Source organism: Manis pentadactyla, chromosome 3, assembly GCF_030020395.1.
Source record: "Manis pentadactyla isolate mManPen7 chromosome 3, mManPen7.hap1, whole genome shotgun sequence".
NCBI classification, from domain to species: Eukaryota; Metazoa; Chordata; class Mammalia; order Pholidota; family Manidae; genus Manis; species Manis pentadactyla.
The window spans coordinates 199,300,618-199,322,209 of NC_080021.1; the positions used below are offsets into that span (position 1 = coordinate 199,300,618).

Genomic DNA, 21,592 nt, shown 5'->3' on the forward strand with positions numbered 1-21,592 from the left:
ATTCTTAAGAGTCCGCAGACTTTATTCCATCCCTGCCACCTCCCCACCACCTTCCAGTAACAGCCATCATTATCCCTGACCTAAGTAAATGCAAAAACCCGAAGGGCCAGTTCCTTGTCTCCTTCTCCAACTCATTTTCCATGTTTCTGCCAAAATTAACTCTTACTATCAGAGTGGACCTCTGGCATAACCCTCTACCTGCAATGGATTCTCTTTGCCCCTCCAAGGCAGGCCTCAGGTGACGAGGCCTTGCCACTCTACAGAACCGTCAGAAGCATGAAATAAAGCTGCATAGTGTACCAAGTTGTTTCTTGACTTGGAGCCCTTGTGCCCCATTCTCTGTGCTGGAAAATAAAATTCTCTGGCTCTTTGCACACTGGAGTCCTTTTCACTTATCAGGTCTTGGCTTAGTCACATCATAGGACCCTATTCCCACTCCATCCAAATAATACCTCCCGTTATTCGCAATTCTTGTGCCCATTTGTTTGGTATATCCTCTGAAGCCCAAAACAGTCTTATTCACTAGTTTGCCTTCCTTTCTAGAATATAAGCTCTATGAGAAGAGTATCTTATTCACAGCTTTAGCCCTACCTGACACAGGACAGTATTTTGAGGGGTCATCTAAGTTTATCCCAATTTTAGATGAAAGAAACCTAGGTGTGGGCCCATAATTTCACTAGTTATTCGGGCGTGGCAGTGGTGGAGAACAGGTACTTGGGCTCTAGACTCATTTTGAATCTCAGAACCTCCATTGAACAGTGTAACACTGGGGAAATTTAACCTCTCTTTGCCCGTTTTCCCACTGGGAAATGGGGACTATAGTACTGATCAGGTAGGGTTGCTACCAAGATTAATCATATGCCGTCCACCATCTTTATGTTTGGATTTTTCAGTTATTATACAAATCTTAAAACTGTTTCTTCAAGCATTCCTCAACTCTTTGCTATGTCTAGAGCACAGTGTTCTTTGAATGAAACAGTAACTTCCACACCCTTTATACTTAGGTTGGAACTTCATCTGGCCTATCAAACCAGTTTCTTACTTTGAGAAAATCAAAATTCCCATGGTAATGTTTGAGGGAACGTCTCTGTGAACCAAACATGAGAAAGTCCTGATTAACATAACAGGTCTCAGTTACCATTAACAAAATTAACAGTTCACTGTAACTTCTGGGATTGGAATCTTAAACTAGATATAAATAAGTCCTTTACTTGTGGACATCAATTTTGGTCATGACGATCATTCAGGCATTAGGGGATTTGCCTGCCAGAACAGAGAATACTATTTTCTCTGTTAATAAGGATCAAAAAAATAACAATCTGAACATATTATTCTATTACCTACATTGCCCCCAACAAGCATTTTCTAGAAATGCACTAAACGTAATAGTAATAGAAATTTTAAGTCAGTGGCCAACAGGTTACTGAAAACTTATTTTTGTATATTCTTGATAATTAGGAAATTATCTGGCCACTTCTCAATTATTTCGAAAGAGCTATTCAAAGACGCCAGACAGTTTTAAAAAGGGTAGACTTAATATTTTATTGTCACTTATAATCAGATGGCAGTGGGTATATAGTCTCCATACTTGATCTTCCCGTAAATAAAAAAAAATTACAAGTTTTAAACAGCCGGTGGCTAGTTTTCAGAAAATATGATTAGATTAATTCATTAATGGTAGCTTCAAGTTTTTCCTTATTAGCTCCAGAAAATTCACCGACCTGTTAAGAGAACAGTGAATGGATATTAGATGCAGCATTATAGTCCTATTTTGTGCATAAAATATCTCAGAATAAGGGAAGAATGGGGAGGGGGAGAGGAAGTATATCTTATTTAAAAATAAAAGAACTGAGTGTTATTGAGGCATATTGTTAAAAACAAAAGAAAAAGAACCTCAAGAAAAGTCAAAAACCTCAAATACAGTATTTCATTCAAGTACCTCTTAACAAAGATAAATGCACTTGATGATATAAATCTGAAATACCAACCACAGGGATTTAGTGACTAGTTCTAACGAAAATCAGTTTTCAATTAGATGTCACATTACTTAATGATATATTTACATATTCTTAAAAGTAGAACATGGGGACATGCTTCCTGATTGAAGGATAAGTCACTTTAGTTCCTTTATACCATATTTCCCTAGTGCTCTGGTGGTTTTTTTCAAGGTCAGATGTACCCACCTTTTGTCCCTTTTTAAAAAATTGGAAGGTTGGCATGCATTTGACTTCACACTCTGAAGCAACATCCTGCAGGATGGGGAGAGAAGATACAAACAAGACTGTGAGCTCTGACAGAAGTAATCCAAAACCAGAGTCTGTCCTGTTATATATCCCACAACTCAGCGTTAAGACATTTCTTTAAAAAGTATATAAAAATTGATACAATGAATGTAATGGCAGCACAGAACTCAAACTGGTTATTAATTAAGAATTTTAATTGAGAGTATATGTACCCTCCTCTTTAAGGGTCACCAACAAGCAGTATGCTACCTAGTTACAGACACGCAACAGTGATTCAATAAATTGTTTGATTCAATTACATTCTTGGTTATTTAGTATCATTAAAAAGGCAGTAACAAATACTGCTGTTAACTGCACTAAGGATTACAATCTTAACTGTTCCTCAGAATGAGCATTTCTCTTCTTTGCCCAGTTTTTCCAGTTTTATTATAGGAGTGGGGTACATAAATGATAGTCATAAAGGCTAAAGTCCAGTGTGAGCAGTAACAATTTGCAGAAGACCTGTTCAAGAGCAAAGAGCAATGTAAACAGACAGCTCCATGCTGGGTTTTAATGCCTCCTTGTTTTCATTAAAAATTCACTTGCATGTTTGCAAACCTGGCTGCATATCAGAATCCCAAGGAGTCCTACCAGTTTCCCTCTTACCCCCTAAATCAGTATAAAGCAGGGTCCCAGGTGATGTTAATACTCTAACTTTCGAGAGCCACCAAGCTTAGAGAAAAACAGACGAACTCCTAACACTGCAGATCTGGCTCGTTGGTGCCTATTTTCTTTTCTAGATGTGACAGTTACCACATCTAAAGATTTTTTTTTTCCCCAGTGCAAAGGTTAATGAAGTATCAAGCATTCCTCAGTTTTGTTACAGGAACATTTAGTGAGAACTTACAATGCCCCATGCAATATCTTGTTCATACAAGGTTTGAAAGGAGACACCCCAAGAGTTTCAGGTGAAGAGGCTATTAGGGACTGGAAATGTCAACCTGACACTCAAAAGACGGTCGGGAAAGAAATGCAGAACTAAGCAACAGAAGCCACGAAGGACCACAATCAAGGAGGCAGGACCACATTATAGGAATCAGAGAACTTTCACAGGAAAGGTCAGGTACAAACATGATGGCAACTTCTAGCTGGGATTCGGGAGTGGTGAGCACAGGAGGAGAAAGTGCAGAGGTCACTATGATGAGCCACTGGTAAATGGCAGCATGTTGGCCTAACTTCAGAGAAGAATGGTTTTACCTCTTCATGAATTTACATGTGGATTGTTGCTAGCTAGACAAGGGTGGTGGGCAGTGATGTTCAAGAGTTCTTTCCAGATAACCTTTACTTTTCTTTACATGCTGGACAAGAGGACAAGGACAGTACTGACTAGAATAAAAATGGCTAACGTATATTGATTGGATACTCACTGAAAGCAAGAGTTCTAGAGGACTTATCAAGAACATGTGATGAGAACACTAAAATGAAGATCACAAAATCTGAACCGCACCAATTTACAATCCAGGTAATTCTCTTGTATGACTATCTAGGATTAAAAATGGGGTACAGAGTTGACAAGATTATGTCAAGGACATGTCAAGGTTCTGGACAAATTGTGGATGGGTAACTGAGAGATCGTAAGATGACAGTCTGAAGGGTAGAGGGACTGGTTAAGCTAAAAGGTTGAAAACTGATGGTCTATGGGGCTGATTCCAGTCCAGATAGGTTACATGGCTCATCCAAGTGCTTTAAAAAAAAACACAAACCATTGAACTCGTTGCCCACTAGCAGAAATCCCTTGAACTTTAGCATGTGGGAATGCTGGGCTTATCCCTCACAGCACTGCAGAGAACATCTGTTTACTGCAGTCCTTTCTCTCTCCATGGCACATGTGAGTCACTGACTGGACACCAGCACTTGTGCTAGCAGCTGGCGGAAGCCTCAGAGGAGGAGGGTGCTGATTTTGTTTTGTTTTTCTATCCATGGTGGAAGGACAGTGGTCTGGAAAGGATAAGCCACCCTGTCCCCCAACTTCTTCTCATCACAGAAATGTACAGAGGCCACAACTGAGTAACATCACACTCAAAGGCATCAAGCGACAGGACCGGAACACTGATTACAACTTCCAGATGAAAAAGCTACTCCTAAAGTTTTATCAGCAGAAATGATAGGATCCCAATTCAATGGAAGCGATAGAGTGAAACTGATATTCTGAGATTCTGGATGCCTTATACCTCACCCAGCCAGAGATCAGCATGCTGCTTTGGCACAACTACTTAAAATAAAACTGAAAAAAAAATAAATGCTCAGAGAAGCAGTGTCAGTGCTTTGAGTTAATGCTTAAGAAGAATCTAAGAATTTTCTCTTTCAATGGGTGTGAAAGTAATTTTTTTAAGGGTATAGAGGATTCCATATCCTAATTTAACCCCCACATGCTGAGATTAGGTTATTTCTAACTCATATACATCCTTATAAATAAATTCCCAGCTACATCCTAGGGCAAAAACCTTAAAGTGGAATTGCTGGGTTTAGGAAGATCATTTTCACTTCTAATTCATCTAAGTATAATCCATGTTTAATGCAGAAAAATTAGAAGGCCATTCTATTCTCTACTGGCTACTAGAAACAATAATGCACCTAAACATATGTTATCATGCATGGCGACACGCATACATAGTAGGTACAGCACAAGACAGTGGACTTTTCCCCATGAAAACATACACAGTCACTTTTTATGGTCTGACAGCTGTTACACTATGTGGATGTATCATTTTAATTAATTCCCTGGGTCAGTAGTTAAAAGGCTTTAATTTTTGCCTAATATAAATGCTTTAATTGAACCCCACTCCTGAAAGTAGAATTGCTAAGAGAAGGAACATGCTCATCTTAAGCACTTTAATATTAAACTACCTCCTTATCTGAATTTGTGTCAATATATCAGAATTTATCATGATTCTTTGCCTTTCAAGATTAAGACTTTTCTGTAATTAAATCCATCCCTATCCCATCATTAAAAGCATGGGCTTTACTAGGTAAGTATCAAAGAGACTTTGAGTTCTGTAACTGAACTTTTCTAAGCCCATTTGCTCAATGGCAAAAGAGAAAAACAGTAAATCAAGTTAAGTTTATAACAGAGGGTGGTTAATGTGCTTGACAGTGTCCACCATTGTTGTATGTTCAGTATATTCTAGGCTTTTTGTCCTTTAGATTTACTTGGGAATAAAAAATAAGGTAGAGAAGCTGCATCTTAACTCCAAATGGTTAATAATTAAAAATGTTTAAATAGACTTGATTCTATTTCTTTTGGACTTTTTATTCATTCCATAAATCTACACATCTGCTCTGGTTACAAAACCACACTGTTTTAATTTGTGCTGCTAATATACTTTATGAGGCCTGTCCTTCCCTACCCCCAACAGCTTCTCTCCCTATTTAAAAAATATTTTCCAGGATTTTCATGTCTGTTTTTCAGAATGTCATGATCAATTTCCCAAAAGTGTCAGACTGACTGAGGTTGAGTTCAAGTTAGACAAACTTGGAAGTACTGACATTTTAATAATGTTGCATCAATACCCAGGAACACAGTATACCATCTATTAAAATCTTTTTTGGATCTCAGTAAAATTTAGTAGTTTCATAACTAACATGTGATCTCTACTGTGGAAGTTAATGGTTTATTTTGCTTTTGTTTTCTTCTAGGGACTATGTTGCCTTTTCCTGTAGTGATTAGAAAGGTATATAATTTTTAAGTAGTTACTTTTGAGGTCTTAGAAACATTCTTGATCCTAGAATCAAGGATCAAGATTATCACTTTATCACTTCCCTCACCTTAAAGAAAAGCTAGCCCACTCTCTAGTGACACCCCACTTCTTGGTTTTTGGGTAAATGATCTGGAATTTTAACCTCACATAGAGTGAAATTCACTTTTTTGGGAGGGGATGTACAAGTCTTTGAGTTTTGAGAAACACTTATTTGGGTTAGCACCACCAATCAGGACCCGGGGCCCTCCTGACACCCCTACAATGTCCTCAGCAGCTCCTCCGGAGTCATACCCTCCCCACTCCAACCCTAGTCTGTTCGCTATCCCTTTAGTTTTGCCCCATCTCAGATTTTTGTTTTTATTAGTAAGTGTAACAAGATACATGTTCTCATTAGTTTCATTGGTTTCTAGAACTCCATATAGCCAAAATAACTTTAAAATTGCTTTTGTCACTTCCATTATGAACTCATTCCTGGATGTTCTAATCAAAATGGATACACATGGCATTCTAAAAGGCTGCAGAACTATCAGGTCTAAATTACTATTTCTTGTTTTTATTTACAAAATATGTTATCATACCCTATAGAGGGTTGGGAGTAGTCTGTTGTTAAATAGGATCAGCCTGTCATGTTCAAAATGGCTAGGACTCAAAATAATTTTGTGTTCACAGAAAAATATACCACATTGTATGTCTGTGCCTTGTGATTTGTCCATCTGAATCTATTATACCTAAAAGATAATTTCTTCCTGCCCAAGTACTTAAAGATTCTTCTATTAAAACTGTATGCTTCTTGCCTCTAAGATAATATAAACATAAAATTAAGTATTCTGGGTCTGAAGTTCAGGGGCAGGGATTAGCCACTTAAAAATTAATTCAGTCATTAAACATTGTATCTAATATGATCCAATATTCAGACATGGATTAACTTTTATCCATTATCTGTACTTCCTAGGTGAAACCTTACTTCATTTCAATAACAGTTCTAAAGCAACCAGGCGATCTGCTCATGCTTTTTTCCCTGTGGAATTTAGGAAACATAACTTGCTGTTTAATGAACTGCTTTTCGTCTGAAGTACCTGCCTTGTTAATTCTGCTGAACGGTCAGGTGAGCAGGAGCTGAGAGAGGCTGTTGCTATGTGTATGTGGTGACAAAAATTGGACTAATTCCAGAGTGCTTTGAAGTCTGCAACAGATCAGTAAGGCTATTTAGGTGGCAGAATAGTCATTAAAGGTATTCCAAGAAGAAAAACACTGTATGGAGGCAGGGTGAAAAGTCCCTAACTTGTGAGAAGGTCACTTCAAAGTCTAGAAACGTGCAGGGGTGCCAGGGGAGTGGGTGGTGAGTAGGCCCACGAGGCATGTAGGATTTCTAAGATACCCAGGTCCTGGACTGCTCTGCATATCTACTTTCCAAAGCTTGGACTGCGGCAGCAGGAGCGCCTGTCACTGGTCTAGTCTGTACACAGTCACACCCGCAGGCTCTGCCTGGAACCACCACCTCCTCCTGTGCCGCAGTCCCATTACCTGCTCACGGGGTGCTAGCGCAACCTGTTCCCACAGTCACTGTGGGATTAAAGGACAAATGCATGCAGAGGGCTCAGAGGGCTCGGCATAGCAACGAGCACATTATTACTTTCAAATAAACCCTTACTTGCTTGTTATCTGATAGGGGCAGTACCAGTCCAGAGTTTTTCTAGTCCCTTCCAAGTGCCATTTTCACCTGGCTAAGGTGACCATCAAGAAAAACTGGAAAAAAAAAAAAACCCTTGGTCCCTGTTGAAACCTAATTTACAAACACATGCTATCTACTCTTACTTTTTTTCTTTAAACTCTGGGTCACATCAGAACAGCAACTTAGCAGCCATACAATATTCATTCTATACCTACTACATACCTGGCAGGTGTGCTGGGTGAAGGGGGATCAAAGGTGACTACGACAGGTCCCTGATCCCAAGAAACTTAAAAGGACTAATGGTAAGGACAAAGAGAGATCTTATAATAACCGGGATTCACTGACCACGTGCCAGACACTGTTGTAGGCACTTTCAGATACCACCTCCTTTAATCCTGATGACTGCCTTATGCTGTCGGAGTAATACTGCCATTTTACAGAGGATCAAACCGAGGCACGGAAAAGGTAACTAACGTAACCAAGACTGCCCAGCTAAGGGACAGAGGTAGCCTAAGTAAGAACCCTCCCATTCCACTACCCAAAGAGCAAGAGAAGAGGGGCGGAGGACATCACGGGGACACGGAGGCAGAGGAACTACCTAGTGTGGGAGCAGAAGGGGTAAACAGACAGGGTTTCCTAGAGAAGATGTGAAGCTCGTGCGCAGGAGTTTGTTAGGAAGGGAAAGGGTGGAGAGTGCGATGCGCTGCCACATACTGTTTTCACTGACCCTTCAGTACCTTCACTAAGCACGCCATGTTTGCTCAATGGAAAAGCCGTGGAGAAGCTGATGGTATTAAGACTGGGTCAGAGACAGCGAAGAGCACAGGCTCAAGGAAGGAGAGGGAGTAGCTTAAAGCAGGTGGCCCTGAGCCAGCACTGGAACCCAGGCCTAGCACCTTTGTGGACACTTCATACCTTAAACCCTTTCTGCCCAACCTTTGGAAAAAATGTCCACATACCTGTAAAGCCCCTCTAGGTGAGACACCTTGAACAGGCTCCCCCCGTTCAGGGGGCTGTTGTAAGAGGCGATGTGCGCCCACCACAAGACAAGCCTCTCTTGAAGTGTGGTGGTTAAAAACAAAAGCTAGGAAGCCAGACCAGCCCTCTTAAATCCAGGCCCTGCCACTTACTAACTGTAATTCTAGGAAATTTAGATAGGCTACCCATAATCTGTGAAATGGGGTGGTGACAGCACCAAGGATTAGGTGAATCAAGATTTGCAAAGTACACAGTACAGTGCCTGACACATGAAGTGCTAAGCAAGCATGGGTTACACTAAACCAACCCTGGAATTTTCCCCCGAAGTATACTCCCAACTCTCTATCAAGAACCCTGGTGTTTGTTCTTTAAAACATTTGCATTTTTTTTTCTAGTTGACTGAGATCACCCAAGACTAGAATAAGCTTGTGAATAAACTTTCTCATGTCATTAGTTCACAAAGAACCTTAAAGGCAGTCTCCCAATTTGGTGATACCGCATCTATGGATTTAGTTTTCACACTCAAATTCAGTTTCTCTTTACAGAACATCTCCAAATGTTACATAGAGTACATAGGATTTTAGAAAGACGGGCTACAGAAGCCTCAACCATATGTTTTTATGCTTATTTTAGGATACGGTATACATAGCCTATGACATCAAGGATTAAGCTCATAACTGGCCCATTTACCTGTTCTTCCAAAATAGAACTTTTTAGCTAGGACTGTAGTTCTAGTATTTAATGAAAATAAGCGCTCACAATTCAGAGAAAAAGGCCAATGTAAAAATTCCAGCACGTACCTGACAGTCATCCACATCTACTTCAAGGAACACCACATTGGAATACTTTTCAGAGAGGGACTATAAATTTTAAAACGAAAAATCCACAAGATTTAGAACTGGATAATGGCAGTCAATATATTCAAGCTTATTAAATGGCAATTTAATAAGAGTAGAGACTGACTAAAGATCCAAAAATTTAGGGCCCAGCTAGGCATAATAGACATACATTCTGAGTCAGATTCCCCCTAGTACAAAATAATTTGGCACATCAACATTTGAGGCCTGAATTTCAAATAGGGCCTGTGTTTCAACTTGAAGAAAAGCAAAACCACTTAAGACAACCAAATGAACTTCTAAAAGTTGTCTTCAATGGCTACATGTGTCAAACCTAAATATGTTGTTATGCTATTACTTTTAGGCTTCCAAGATCCAATAAAAAAAAAAAACCCCACAACTCTTTAACTGTCCTCCTTTCCTAGCTTGTGACCAATCCAAACCCACAAACCTCTTACACAGCAGAAACTGTTTAATACTTACATGGAAGAAAGGCTTGATCATTTTGCAAGGCCCACACCACGTGGCTGAGAAGTCTACTACTACAAGTTTATCTCCTGCACCATCCAAGGCTTCCTGAAAAGCAAACTGAGAAGGAAACAGAAAAGCATAAATTAAATAGTTTCATTTTTTTTTCTAAAAGCCCTGATAGAATGTGACACAAAGAAGAATTTGGAGGTCCTCCTCTGAGGACCTTTTTTTTAATAAAAAATGAAAACAAACTATGGTTGAAAAAATCCTACAGTGTTACAGTGTTATTTGGTAAGATGAAAGAAGTATTATGTATACAGTGCATCAATATTTGTGTCTATGAAGATTTTATAAAAAATGAATTGGTTCATCTCTACACAAACTAAGCAAACAAAAAGCAAATAAAAATACACATTTGTACTAATGTTTCCACACCAAAGCTAGGTCAATGGTAGACTAAATGCTTATCCACTGATGACAAGGGTCACTTAAAAGTAAAAAAAAAAAGAGCTAACACTTTTTTGATTAAAGTAGTATTGCCTGTGGTAGAACATGCCAAAAGCTCAAACAGTTTTCAAGGAAAATAACCTCTAAACCCTTGTGCTCAATCACTGCTTGACAGTGAGCATACTTCCCTGTACTCTTTTTAATGGCTTTTCCAGAGTTGAGCTCATACTGTTTATCATTGATTTCTGCTCTTTATCTCAGAACTCTGCCCTCACTGTTGACCAAATGAAAGACAATTTTAGCTCAAGAAAGGAATTTTCTTTCAGATGTTATTTTGCATAAGGAGTGTGCATGTTAGATAAATTTCCAACAGCAGACGTGATCAGGAAATCCCTTACCACCAACCTCCCTGAATAATTTACCAAGGCCTTGATACTGTAACCCTAGGAACCTAACTTCCTAGTTAACAAGGAACTCATTTATAACCACAATTAGTCAGTTAGTGCTGACCAACACTAATTGGCGCAACAAAGTGCAATCAAAACATAAATGCTGATCTCTGAAGTCCAGGTTTCCTTCAAGGGGGAGGGGGAAATACTGGTTATGTTGGTTTAATTAAAAACATTCGCCTTCCTTGAATGCCAAGAATCATATCAGATCTGGTCCAGTAAAAAAGTAAATAAACAAAGCACCATTAAAATTAAAAAAAGATTTAAATGAATTCCTCTGAAGTACAGCTACTTCTCTAAATTTCTAATCTCTACTCATGCTTTTTTGGGGGGAAACAATTCACAAACAGTGCTCCTGAGAATGGTATTGTCTTGACTTCTGTAACCTTTAACAGATACAAACCCACTCCACTGTTGGTGGTAGGGAGGCAGTGGTGGGCCACAGAGAGTAAGTTAGAAATTATTTTTCCAAACCATCACCGATTTTTTTCCAGATGAATTTCATTCAAAGCCTATCCCAATGTGATCTGTTGGAAGGTCAACCCAACCATTCTCTACTGCAAGATCCAGGTAAACAGGAATAACGATGTCTGGTAAGATGAATACACTGTTTTGTGAACATGGTTGGCCCTCAATAAATACCTGATGAAAGTATTTTCAACATAAAATATCATTCACTCTCAAAGGGTTTTCCCCAAGCAACTCTGAGTCAAATTCAAGCAAAATGATCTAAAATTCTGAAAAGAAAGCAAGCGTGTAACAGAAACTTTTGGCTTAACTGAACATGAATTGCAGGGCCAGGCATGTTTAGATTTCAAGATAAATTCTCCTCTCCTGATACGTAAGTTTACCTGAAACAGACATCATTCAAGATTATCTTACTAAGAAGCAAAACACAATTTCTAGCTTCCAGAAACTAACAATGAGGATTAATAATGTCCCCATCACTGCCATAAATAGTCTAAAAACAAAACAATATATGTGCGGTAGGCAAATAAGAACAGAGTCTAATCTCTTTTCCTAACCAGACCCATTCCAAAGGTAATAAATAAGCGTTAAGACTGATTTGTAAAGCATTTAGCAAAGTGCCTGGGAATTCAATAGATGCCAGCCGCCATTCTTGAAAAACACAACTATTCATTTATCCCTCAACTACACTTACAGTCTGTTATCCCACTGGTCTCTGAAATAGATCCCAGTGTCTCTAAACTACCAACACCTCAGAGAACTGTCTTGGGTGGCCCATGACACCAATTTCAGTTCATTAGGATGAAAATCTAAAGTGTATTCAGTATTTACAACATTCAAATTCGTTTGACTTTTGATTAATGGTTCTGGGTCATTATTTTGAAGATCAACTGAGTATCAGGGCGACTGGGCCGGCCCCAGGCTGTAGTGCTTTTTTGAGTAACAGACTTCCTGCCACTCATGGACATCTTCTCACTGATGAGGGGAAGAGGGTGCCATAGCTATGACATCAAAAACAGGGAAAGCCTGAAAGGTGTACTCCAGGAGCCCATCCATTTTCTGTTTGTAGTGTATGGCTTCTGAGAATATGGACCACTCAGAGGTCCTCTTACATCACTTCTTTCACGGGTTCTCACCTGTTAGGTTATACTGATGAGGTCACCAGACCCTACAGACCATCCTCCCCCACCATCGGCTGATATTTGACACTCAGCAGGTATTGAATAAAAAGTATGTGGAACAAAACTCAGTTATTAAGGACCTCATTTTTCAACAAATGAGAGGGTTGCTGATTTCCATTTAAAAGCTCACACAATTAAAAAAAAAAAAGAAAATGAGGAACCAAAAGGAAAAAATAAAGGAAAAGGGGAGAACAGGCCCAATAATCCAATCAACATATGTGGGGGTGCGGAATGTTCAGAGTCACTAAATCAAAGATACTCAAATGAGCATGCGATCATTTTTCTCACTAAAGATTTGGCCAGTTAAGGGGGGAAACTCAGTGTTGATGGTGGCGGAATGGGGAGTGCATTCTTCTATGCTTCTTGTGGCATTTAAAAGCTTTAAAAGGTTCACATCCCTTGACCCAACCACCGCACCCAGAACCCTAACCTGAGGAAAATACCCTGAACTCTGCACGAAGAACAAAAATGTTCACTGAAGCAGCGAAAACCGCCTAAAAGTCCAGCAAATGTGTTCAGATACTGAAATGATTGCAAGGAGTTTCTAATTACATGGGAAGTGTTCAGGCTAACTTGGACGGAAAAAAAAAGGCCTCCCAAACAAAACGGTATACATAAAATAATCTCAACTACTTATGGTTACTTCTAAGAAAACAGAAGACCTCTCTCTTCCCAAATTTTCTACAGTGATCACATATACAGTGATCACTTTCTAATTATAAAGGCAACAAAAAGATAAGGAACTTCTTTGATAAGTCTTCCATGTCCGAAGCCCACCCCAGCATCTAACAGGTGCGGGCAGTTACGGCGGGCGAGGACCCGACCTGCTTTCCTGGAGTGGGGGTACCGCGAGGTAAGCGCTCCCGAGGGGGTCTTCAACTTTACGAGCAACATCACTTTTCTCCCATTCACTTTTCAGACTGCATTTAACAATTCTTGGGTTGCCACAGTGTCTCAGACACTGTTAGGCTCCGAGTTTCCCGAGCAGGAGGGTACCAGGCTGGCAGTAACTTTCGAATATGGAACACTTCTTGCCGTGGACATTCCTAATGGGACAGAATCTGGGTGCTCAAAGGCTGACCAGCGCGCGCAGGGCGCGGCTGCTCCCAGGGGCACTCCGGGCTTCTGGGAACCCACAGACCGTGGGTGAATCACAGCCGGGCAGGGCCTCCGGCCCTTGGGCCCAGCCTTAGGGACTGAGTCATTCCAAAGCCAGCGCTGCCGGAAACACGCCCAGCGCCGCAGGAGGAGGAGCCCCGAGGGCGCGGCCCGGACCGCACTTCCCCGCGGCCACCTGGGCCCTCTGGCGGGGGCCAGGACTCCCACATGTTAGGGGAGTCTTCAGCCCGGAAGCGCCCCTTTACGCGGATCCAGCACGCGTCGCATCTGGGGTCGGGCAGCGATGGAGGCAGCCCGGGGTCTCCGGCCTAGATCCCTTCAGAGGGGGCTCACCCCACCCGGGGCCAGTGGGTCGCGCCGCTCACCCGGGAGGGAGTGGCGGCCAGCAACCCGTGCTTTCTCCAAGAGGCCTTCCATCTCCTCGCCTCAGCCCGTATCCAGATACAGATGGAGGCCAAGGGTGGACTCCATACCTCACCCAGCAGGCGTTTCCCGGGCGAGGGGGAGCGGGAAGAGCAGCGGCAGGGGACGCCCGGGCACGGGCAGCGCTGGTCACCCCGACCCTGCTCTGCAGGGGACCCCGTCGCTCTCCTCCCTTCCTCAGGGCGTGCTCGGGCCGCGCCCAGGCCCTGGCTTCCCGCAGTGTCGGGCCGATCCGCCGCGCCTCTTGCACCGGGATGCCGAGGGGCGGCCTGCCACCTCGGGCCCATCGCCTTCCCCAGCTGCGGAGGCTGCGCGCCGCGCCCTGGCCTCCCCCGCGAGCGCGTACCTTGCTGTCGATCTGCTTCACCATTCTGGCTGATAGGGTCTGACAGGCGACAGTACGACGCGCCGAGAGAGGATGCAAAATGCACAACCGAGCTGGGAGAACTCGCAGCCCGCCTTCCCTTTATAGCAACGGGGGGCGGGGCGCGCGGGCACGCGCAGCGTGCGTCTGGCGGGGGCGCGCCCGCTCCGGCCTCCCGCGCCCGCCCCGGCGCGGCAGCAGAGCTCCACCTCCCGGAAGGGCTTTGGGGATGGGGTTCGGGGGATCCCTCTGCGACGAGCCCTCGCACCTCCCACCTGCACCCATCCCCTGGGAGTTGGGATCCGGCGGGGCCGTCGAGCGACCTAAAGGGCGCTTACACTCTGTACGTGGGGGGAGGCGGGGAGGTGGGGAGGTGGAGGCCTCCCCCGAGAGCCACAGGGTCACCTGGGAAGGGGTAAGCCAGGCCTTAATCGAACGTGCCCAGGCTCGAGAACGGGGAGCCTAGGCAGGGCTGGATTCCTCGAAAAGGCCCCCCACGCTCCCGAACCCCAACCCCGCGAACCCCACAAAGTGCTGAGTAACGATGACCCGCAAGTATCTCTGCGTGTGCCCTCCCCCCTTTGCAGATCTTATCGCGAAGGTTTTCTTCCCTTCCCTCCTTCGTTCTTTCACTTTGACCGACAAACCCGCCGCTCCAGCGTGACACAGCAGTTTAGAGAGGCAGAGAAGGCCGGGAGTTGCTGGGCTTTGAGACCAGACAGCTGCGTGCGGACGTAAGTGCGGCCGGAGTGACGCAGTGGTGACCCCGAATGGGTCCTGACCTCCCGGTGCCTCAGTTTTCCTTTCTGTAAAATGGGAGTCATGATGGTCTCTAACTCATTGTAATGGTGTTTTCAACGGTTAAATAAAGAGCTTAAAGTGGTTAGGACAGGGCTTGTCACGTAGTAAGCACTCAATAGTTATAGCTGTTGTGAGTACAAATTAAGATTGGTGTCGTGGGGAGTGGGGGCTGGGGGGCATGTGGAGCTTGGCGATCTTGGCACCAGTACACACAGCTGTGGGTTTTTTACCAGTGGTTGAGCCTGGAACAGAGAAGTGGGGCGTTTATGTTGACGCAGGGATGCATGTTTACAGGTTGGGTGTGGCAGGACTGGGGATTGTTGGCAGGTATCGTGAAGCCTGGAGGGCCTGTTAGCAACTGGAAGTGGAGGTGGAGAAGCTGTTGAGCTGGAGAGAGAATGAGAAGCAGAAGGCTGGAGGTGGGGAATATTGGCGTGGAGTGTTGGACCTTGAGTTTTCAGACAGGAGCAGCTCCAGATGAAGCTACATGGAGGTGTGATTGGCTGGGATGTTGAAACTGCATCCGGGCTTCCTCCAGATCCGCTGGCTTCCTTTCTGCTCTTTCAGAGAGGAAAGATGACGACCAGAGGTTTCGCACCTATTGTGCAAAGTTTCTAGAGTGTTGAAGAGCACAGGGCTCTGAGTAAGGATATAGACAAGGGACACATTATAAGGACAATCTTACAGAGGGAGGATGTACTGGCCTGAATGGAACAACCTTCTCATGGGGAATAAGGCATGTTGGAGTAGAGACGAGGCCGTATGGGCTACCAGGAGCAAAATACCTAATTTGCATTTCTGCTGCTGTGTCTTTGGCCCAACTTAGATTCCAGAGTCTGGCCCTGTTTATTAGTTGGTACATCTTCTGGGAGATGACAAATAATTGAGATGTAGGAAGGAGAGGTACAGACCTCCAATGACCATCCAAACCATCCTCAGCTGACATCTCTCCAGGGACCTTCTAGATGTCCAGTGGCTCAGCTGGAAGAGGTACTGACTCCCTCCCACCTTCACAGGACCAATATAGATTGGGTACCAGGGAGGCTACAATTATACAGAATAGGGAACTGGGAAGCTAGAGTGTACGTCAAGAGCCCAGACTGCAGTTAGACTCCTTGTCCTCATCCCCACTCTAACTACTTAGTAGCTGGTAATTCCCCGCAAGTCTAAAGAACCTTTCTGAACCTCAGTTTCCTCGTCTATAACATGGGGATAATAATACCTGTTATTATAAAGGTTGTGTGAGCTAAAATATATTTAAGGTGCTTAGAATCATATCTAGCACGTAAGTACATGCTATGTGAACTATAATGGTGAAATCCTCCTGGAATGATGGTGAAAGAGGACACTGTAAAGCAGGTGTCAAAATCCTAAGTAAATTAGGTAATCAAGTGTCCACTAAGAAAGACAGAACTGAAACAAATTGCAGTTCAGAGAGGACAGATTCAAATAGCAAGCCAAGTTGTTTTTCACTAGGGATCAAACATCAGGGTTTTTGAAGACAAAAAGGGAATGCTTGTATTCGTTACTTACAAGGTAGTTTGATTGGTGTTGGCAGCAGAGAATAATCTTGGCTGAATATAATTGGTTGCTAAAGCCATCACTAATCAAAAGCCCATTACTCTAGCAAGTTGCAGGGGTTCCCGCAGAATCCTTGAAATATTTGTGGTTTTGCCCAGTTCAAAGTTCATGGTCCCACGTTTGAGGAGGTCCATAAGGCTCACCGCATTACTGCCTCGTGACTCCATTAAAAAAAACCCTGACATAGTGCCTCCGTTTTATATCACCTTTCACACAGGAAATTAGTAACAGTGAGCTCTATAACTTGAGTCTCAAAGGAAAAGGATTTTTTTCCCTCAAAGAGTGGAAGAAAAGTGGGCTAACCTGGCCCTAAAGAGCAAGGTCTCCCTTCTTCAGGGACATGGGAAACTTGAGTCCTGAGGATTCCACCTGTGGCAAGGAGGTAACATTCTTTGAGGGAAGTGAGGTGCAGGGGAATTGTTTGGGACTGCCCAGTGAGGGAGGATCCTTTTGTGCAGTGAGGTAGGAGTGATGGGAAGAGAGGGGGTGATGTAAAGGCCTGCATTTGGGGGGTTGGTTGTATGTATTAGAGCTCAGTTGTAAGGAGAAATGCCAGCTCAAACTGACTTAAAACAAGAAGAGAATTAGTAACTCCTATTACCAGGAACTATAGAGGCTTAAAGATGTCACAAGGGCACCATCTCCAGTTTCATTCTCAGTAGGCTCTCCACCTTGTGTAAGACAAGCCAGACAGCTCCAGGCTTAGGTTCTACCAGTTTAGTATCCCTGAAGGAAGAGCATTCTGTCTTCCTTGTTCTAGAACATGTCCTGAAGGCTTACCTTCACTGACTGAGCCAGGAATGTGAGGTGGGGTGGGGTGTGTATCAGCCTTACTTGAACCATTTCAACTAGGAGTGAGGAAAGCCAGGGGATTACCAGAGAAAGGGAAAATGGATCCTGGACAGGTAAAAATAGTTCCATGTTGTCAAGAGCAGAAACAAGTCGTGGTGAGCTTGTTCAGATTTCTGGGTCAGCTCAATCTGAGGGCTCCGTGGGGGACTGGAAAACCAGGTTTACTGGCTTTTTTCTACTTCCAAATTTGAAGAAAATGCAGCTCTAGGTCTTCCGAAGCAAGCTTTTCTCAGACCACAGATTTCTGTCAGTGTGGCCCTTGACCATCTCATTCAGCATCGCTGGGAGTATTTAAGATTTAAGTATGCAGATTGCTGGGCCACACCCAGAAAGACATAAAGAGTCATAGTCCTTTGAAGTAGGTCCCTGGAATTTGCATGTTAAAGAAGCATCCCAGGTAATTAGGTATACTAAGATTTGATAGACTGCCCTGGGCTCTTCAGAGAGAGTCCAGCCTCAATTACTGTTGAAGACTGTGTCTAGCAAGAAAGTTGAGATGAGGACACAAAAGAGAACATGGTAAGTGATATAAAATTAGAACCTCAAAATACTGTGATAAAAAAGACAGTCAAGGAAAAGGAACAAATACACGTGGAGAACAGTCATTCAGTGCCAGGCCTGGAGCTGGGTGTGTTGCATCATTATTCCCTACATCCCATAGCAGATAGGTATTATTGTCCCCAATTTATAGAGAAGAAAGTCTAGGTTCAAAGAGGATATCTGGTCACACTAAATACACACCTGTTCTTATACTCTATTCACGAGAGAGAGGAAGTGCCAGCACAGTTTTCAAGCCAACCCATCCATCCACATACCTTGAATACCCCTCATCTCATCAGTCTAAAAGAAAAAAAAATCCTAACATTCCTTATGCTAATTTACATATTAACCATATAACTAATATATGCTAATTTACATAACATATAGCTAATAACTATAAGAATATTTGCAGAAACTCCCTCTGGAACATCAGTTCCTATGTGAGGATTTTCAAATGCTAATATGAACACGCCAGGAGTGGACTCCTGATTAGGGTACTTCAAATGTTAACTTTTTAGATTTTAAAAACTAATATACATATAAATATATATTACACTTTCAAGGGTATTTTAATGTAAATTTTAAACAGTATCATAACCCCTGTGAATAATATATGCCACATACCATTGCTTTTTACATCCCAGTCTGATATAATCATCCCCCATCTCTCTCTCAAACCCTTTCCCTGTGCAGCCGGCTGCATTCAGCAAGTGCCAATATATTCTTGACTTCTTCTCAGATGTTTCTTTTGCCTTAACTGAAACTTCAGCTCTTCTCAAACGTAGGCTCCATGTATGTCAGAGCCAGGACATCAGGCAAGTTCTTCCCATTGCTGCTTCCAGACTCTTTCTCCTTTTGGAATCCCTTGGGTATCTCTATTGAAGACAAAAAAAAAGAAATAAAGGAATGAGGGGAGGAAGGAGAGAGGGAAGAAACTTGACCCTTACCTCACACCATATAACAGAATTACTCAAAATTAACTATACAACTATACAACTTCTGGAAGATGATGTGAATAATCTTCGCAACCTTGGGGTAGGGAAATATTTCTTAGGCAGGACACAGAAATCACGAAGTATAAAACAATTATAAATTTGACTTCATTAAAATTAAAAATTTTTGTTCCTTAAAAAATGTTGCTTAAAAAAATTGAAAAGGCAAGTCACAGACTGGGAGGAAATGTGCTCAATGCATAGACCTAAAAAAGGACTTATATCCAGAATATATAAAGAACGCTTACTCAATAAAAGACAAACAACTGGTAAAAACATGGCAATTGATTTGAACATACTGTTTTCAAAGGAAGATAATATGAATGACCAATAAGCACACAGATAGATGAACGATGTGTTAATCATCAGGGAAATTCAAATTAAAACCACAATGAGATAACACTTTGCTCGCACTAGCTTGGTAAAATTTAAAAGACTTACAACACCATATGTTGGTGAGATTGTAGGTTAACCAGAAATAACTTGGACACGCTGATAGCATACAAGAACTCTGGAAAACTGGTGAGTTTTTTGGTTTTGTTTTACTTTTTATGAAGTGAAACATACCTTTAACATATGGTCTAGTAATTCCACTGCTAGGTATTTACCCCCCCAAAATTAAAACACAAATCTACACAAAGACTTGCATATGAATATTCATAGCAGCTTTATTCATAATAGCCCCAAACTAAAACCACAATCTTTATCAATAGTGAAATACTACTATTACTATTACTGCTGCTCCTAGTGACAATAGGATCTTATCAGTAACAAAAAGGACTACTTATATACACAACAACATGGCTGAATATCAAAAACACTATGCTGAGTGGAAGTAGTCAGATAGACTACATTCTATATGGATCCACTCATAATGAAGTTCTACAACAGCTAAGAATGATCTATAGTGACAGTAAATCAGTAGTTTCCTAATGCTGAGGTAGGGGGATTGCAAAGGCACAGGGAAATTTTTGCTGGTTATATGGATCTATACATTTTTCACAATTGATGCACTAAAAATGGGATGTAAACTATCCTCCAAATAAAGTTGATATAAGCAATAAAAATATAGAAAGTATAATCCTTTCTAGGCACAAAAGCCGTCCCTAAGATATTAAAATACATTTATAAGGCAACAAAGATGGAATAAATTGAAACATTTAGTCAGTGCTCTAATTTTGGCCATGTCAGTTCTAAGTGTGGCTAATTGAAAGAGACAGTGCATACAAGAGTACATATTCCTTTAATAGCTGTTGTAGCCTTCATATATGATATAAAATGTTCAAATATACAATCTAATTGGGTGACCTACCATACTTACCATAAACCCAGAGACTTGGAGAATCACTGAGGGAAAAATACAAGTAAGGAGAACCTGATAGACCACCTTGGGATAGTCTGCTCCATCCACAGCTTAGAAAGATAGGGTAAGAATCTTCATACAATAAAATTAGGTTAAAGGCAAGATTGTTCTCACCACTTCTATTCAACATTGTACAGCAGATTTAGCCAGAGCAATTAGGCAAGAAAAAGCAAATGCATATAGACTGAAAAAGAAGTAAAACTATAGCTGCAGATGACAAGATTCTTGATCTATAGAAAAATCTTAAAGATCATAAAAAATATTGGAATGAGTAAGTTCAGCAAGCATGCAGGATATATGCTCAGCATACAAAATTTAAAAAGAATGAATTATTTATATATAAATTTAATAAAAAGAAGTATAAGACTTGTACAGTGAAGATTGCAGACCCTCATTGAAAGAAATTAGAGTTGAATAACTGGAAAGACATCCCATGTTCATGGATTGGAAGACAATATTATTAGGTCAACACTTCCCAAACTGACCATAGATTCAATATAATCCCTATAAAAATCTCAGGTGCTTTTTTTTGCTGAATTTGACTAGCTGATCCTAAAATTTATGTGTAAATGTAAGAAATACAGACTAGCCAAAACAATCTTGGAAAAGAACAAAGTTAGAGGACTCATATTTCCTAATTTCAAAACTTACTACAAAGCTGCAGTATTCAAAAACGGTTAGACTACATTCTATATGGATCCACTCATAATGAAGATCCAGTTTAGTACTTGCATGAAAACAGTTTGGTACTTGCATGAGGATAGATATACAGATCAATAGCATAGACTTGAGAGTCCAGAAATAAACCCATAAATTGATGGCCAATTGATTTTCAATAAGAATGCAAACCATTCAAAGGTGAAAGAATAATATCTTTGACAAATGGTGCTGGGACAATTGGATATCCACATGCCAAAGAGTGAGGTTTGAGTCATACCTGACATCATTTACAAAAATTAACTCAAACTGGATCAAAGACCTAAATGTAAAAGATAAAACTTTAAAACTCTTAGGAGGAACATAAGTATAAGTTCCTGTGATCTTGGATTAGGCAGTGATTTCTGAGGTATGACAC

General features: G+C 41.7%; 1 protein-coding gene across 1 annotated transcript; it reads right to left on the minus strand.

Annotated features, from left to right (window-relative positions):
* Positions 1-1,516: 1,516 nt before the first annotated feature.
* TXN (thioredoxin) lies at positions 1,517-14,521 on the minus strand. The gene is made up of 5 exons (XM_036903352.2): positions 14,371-14,521; positions 9,950-10,054; positions 9,431-9,490; positions 2,184-2,249; positions 1,517-1,721 (listed from the first exon to the last, which is right to left on the minus strand). Exons 1-5 carry the CDS (start codon positions 14,392-14,394, stop codon positions 1,659-1,661), a joined length of 318 nt encoding a protein of 105 aa, XP_036759247.1. The 5' UTR covers positions 14,395-14,521; the 3' UTR covers positions 1,517-1,658.
* Positions 14,522-21,592: the final 7,071 nt, after the last annotated feature.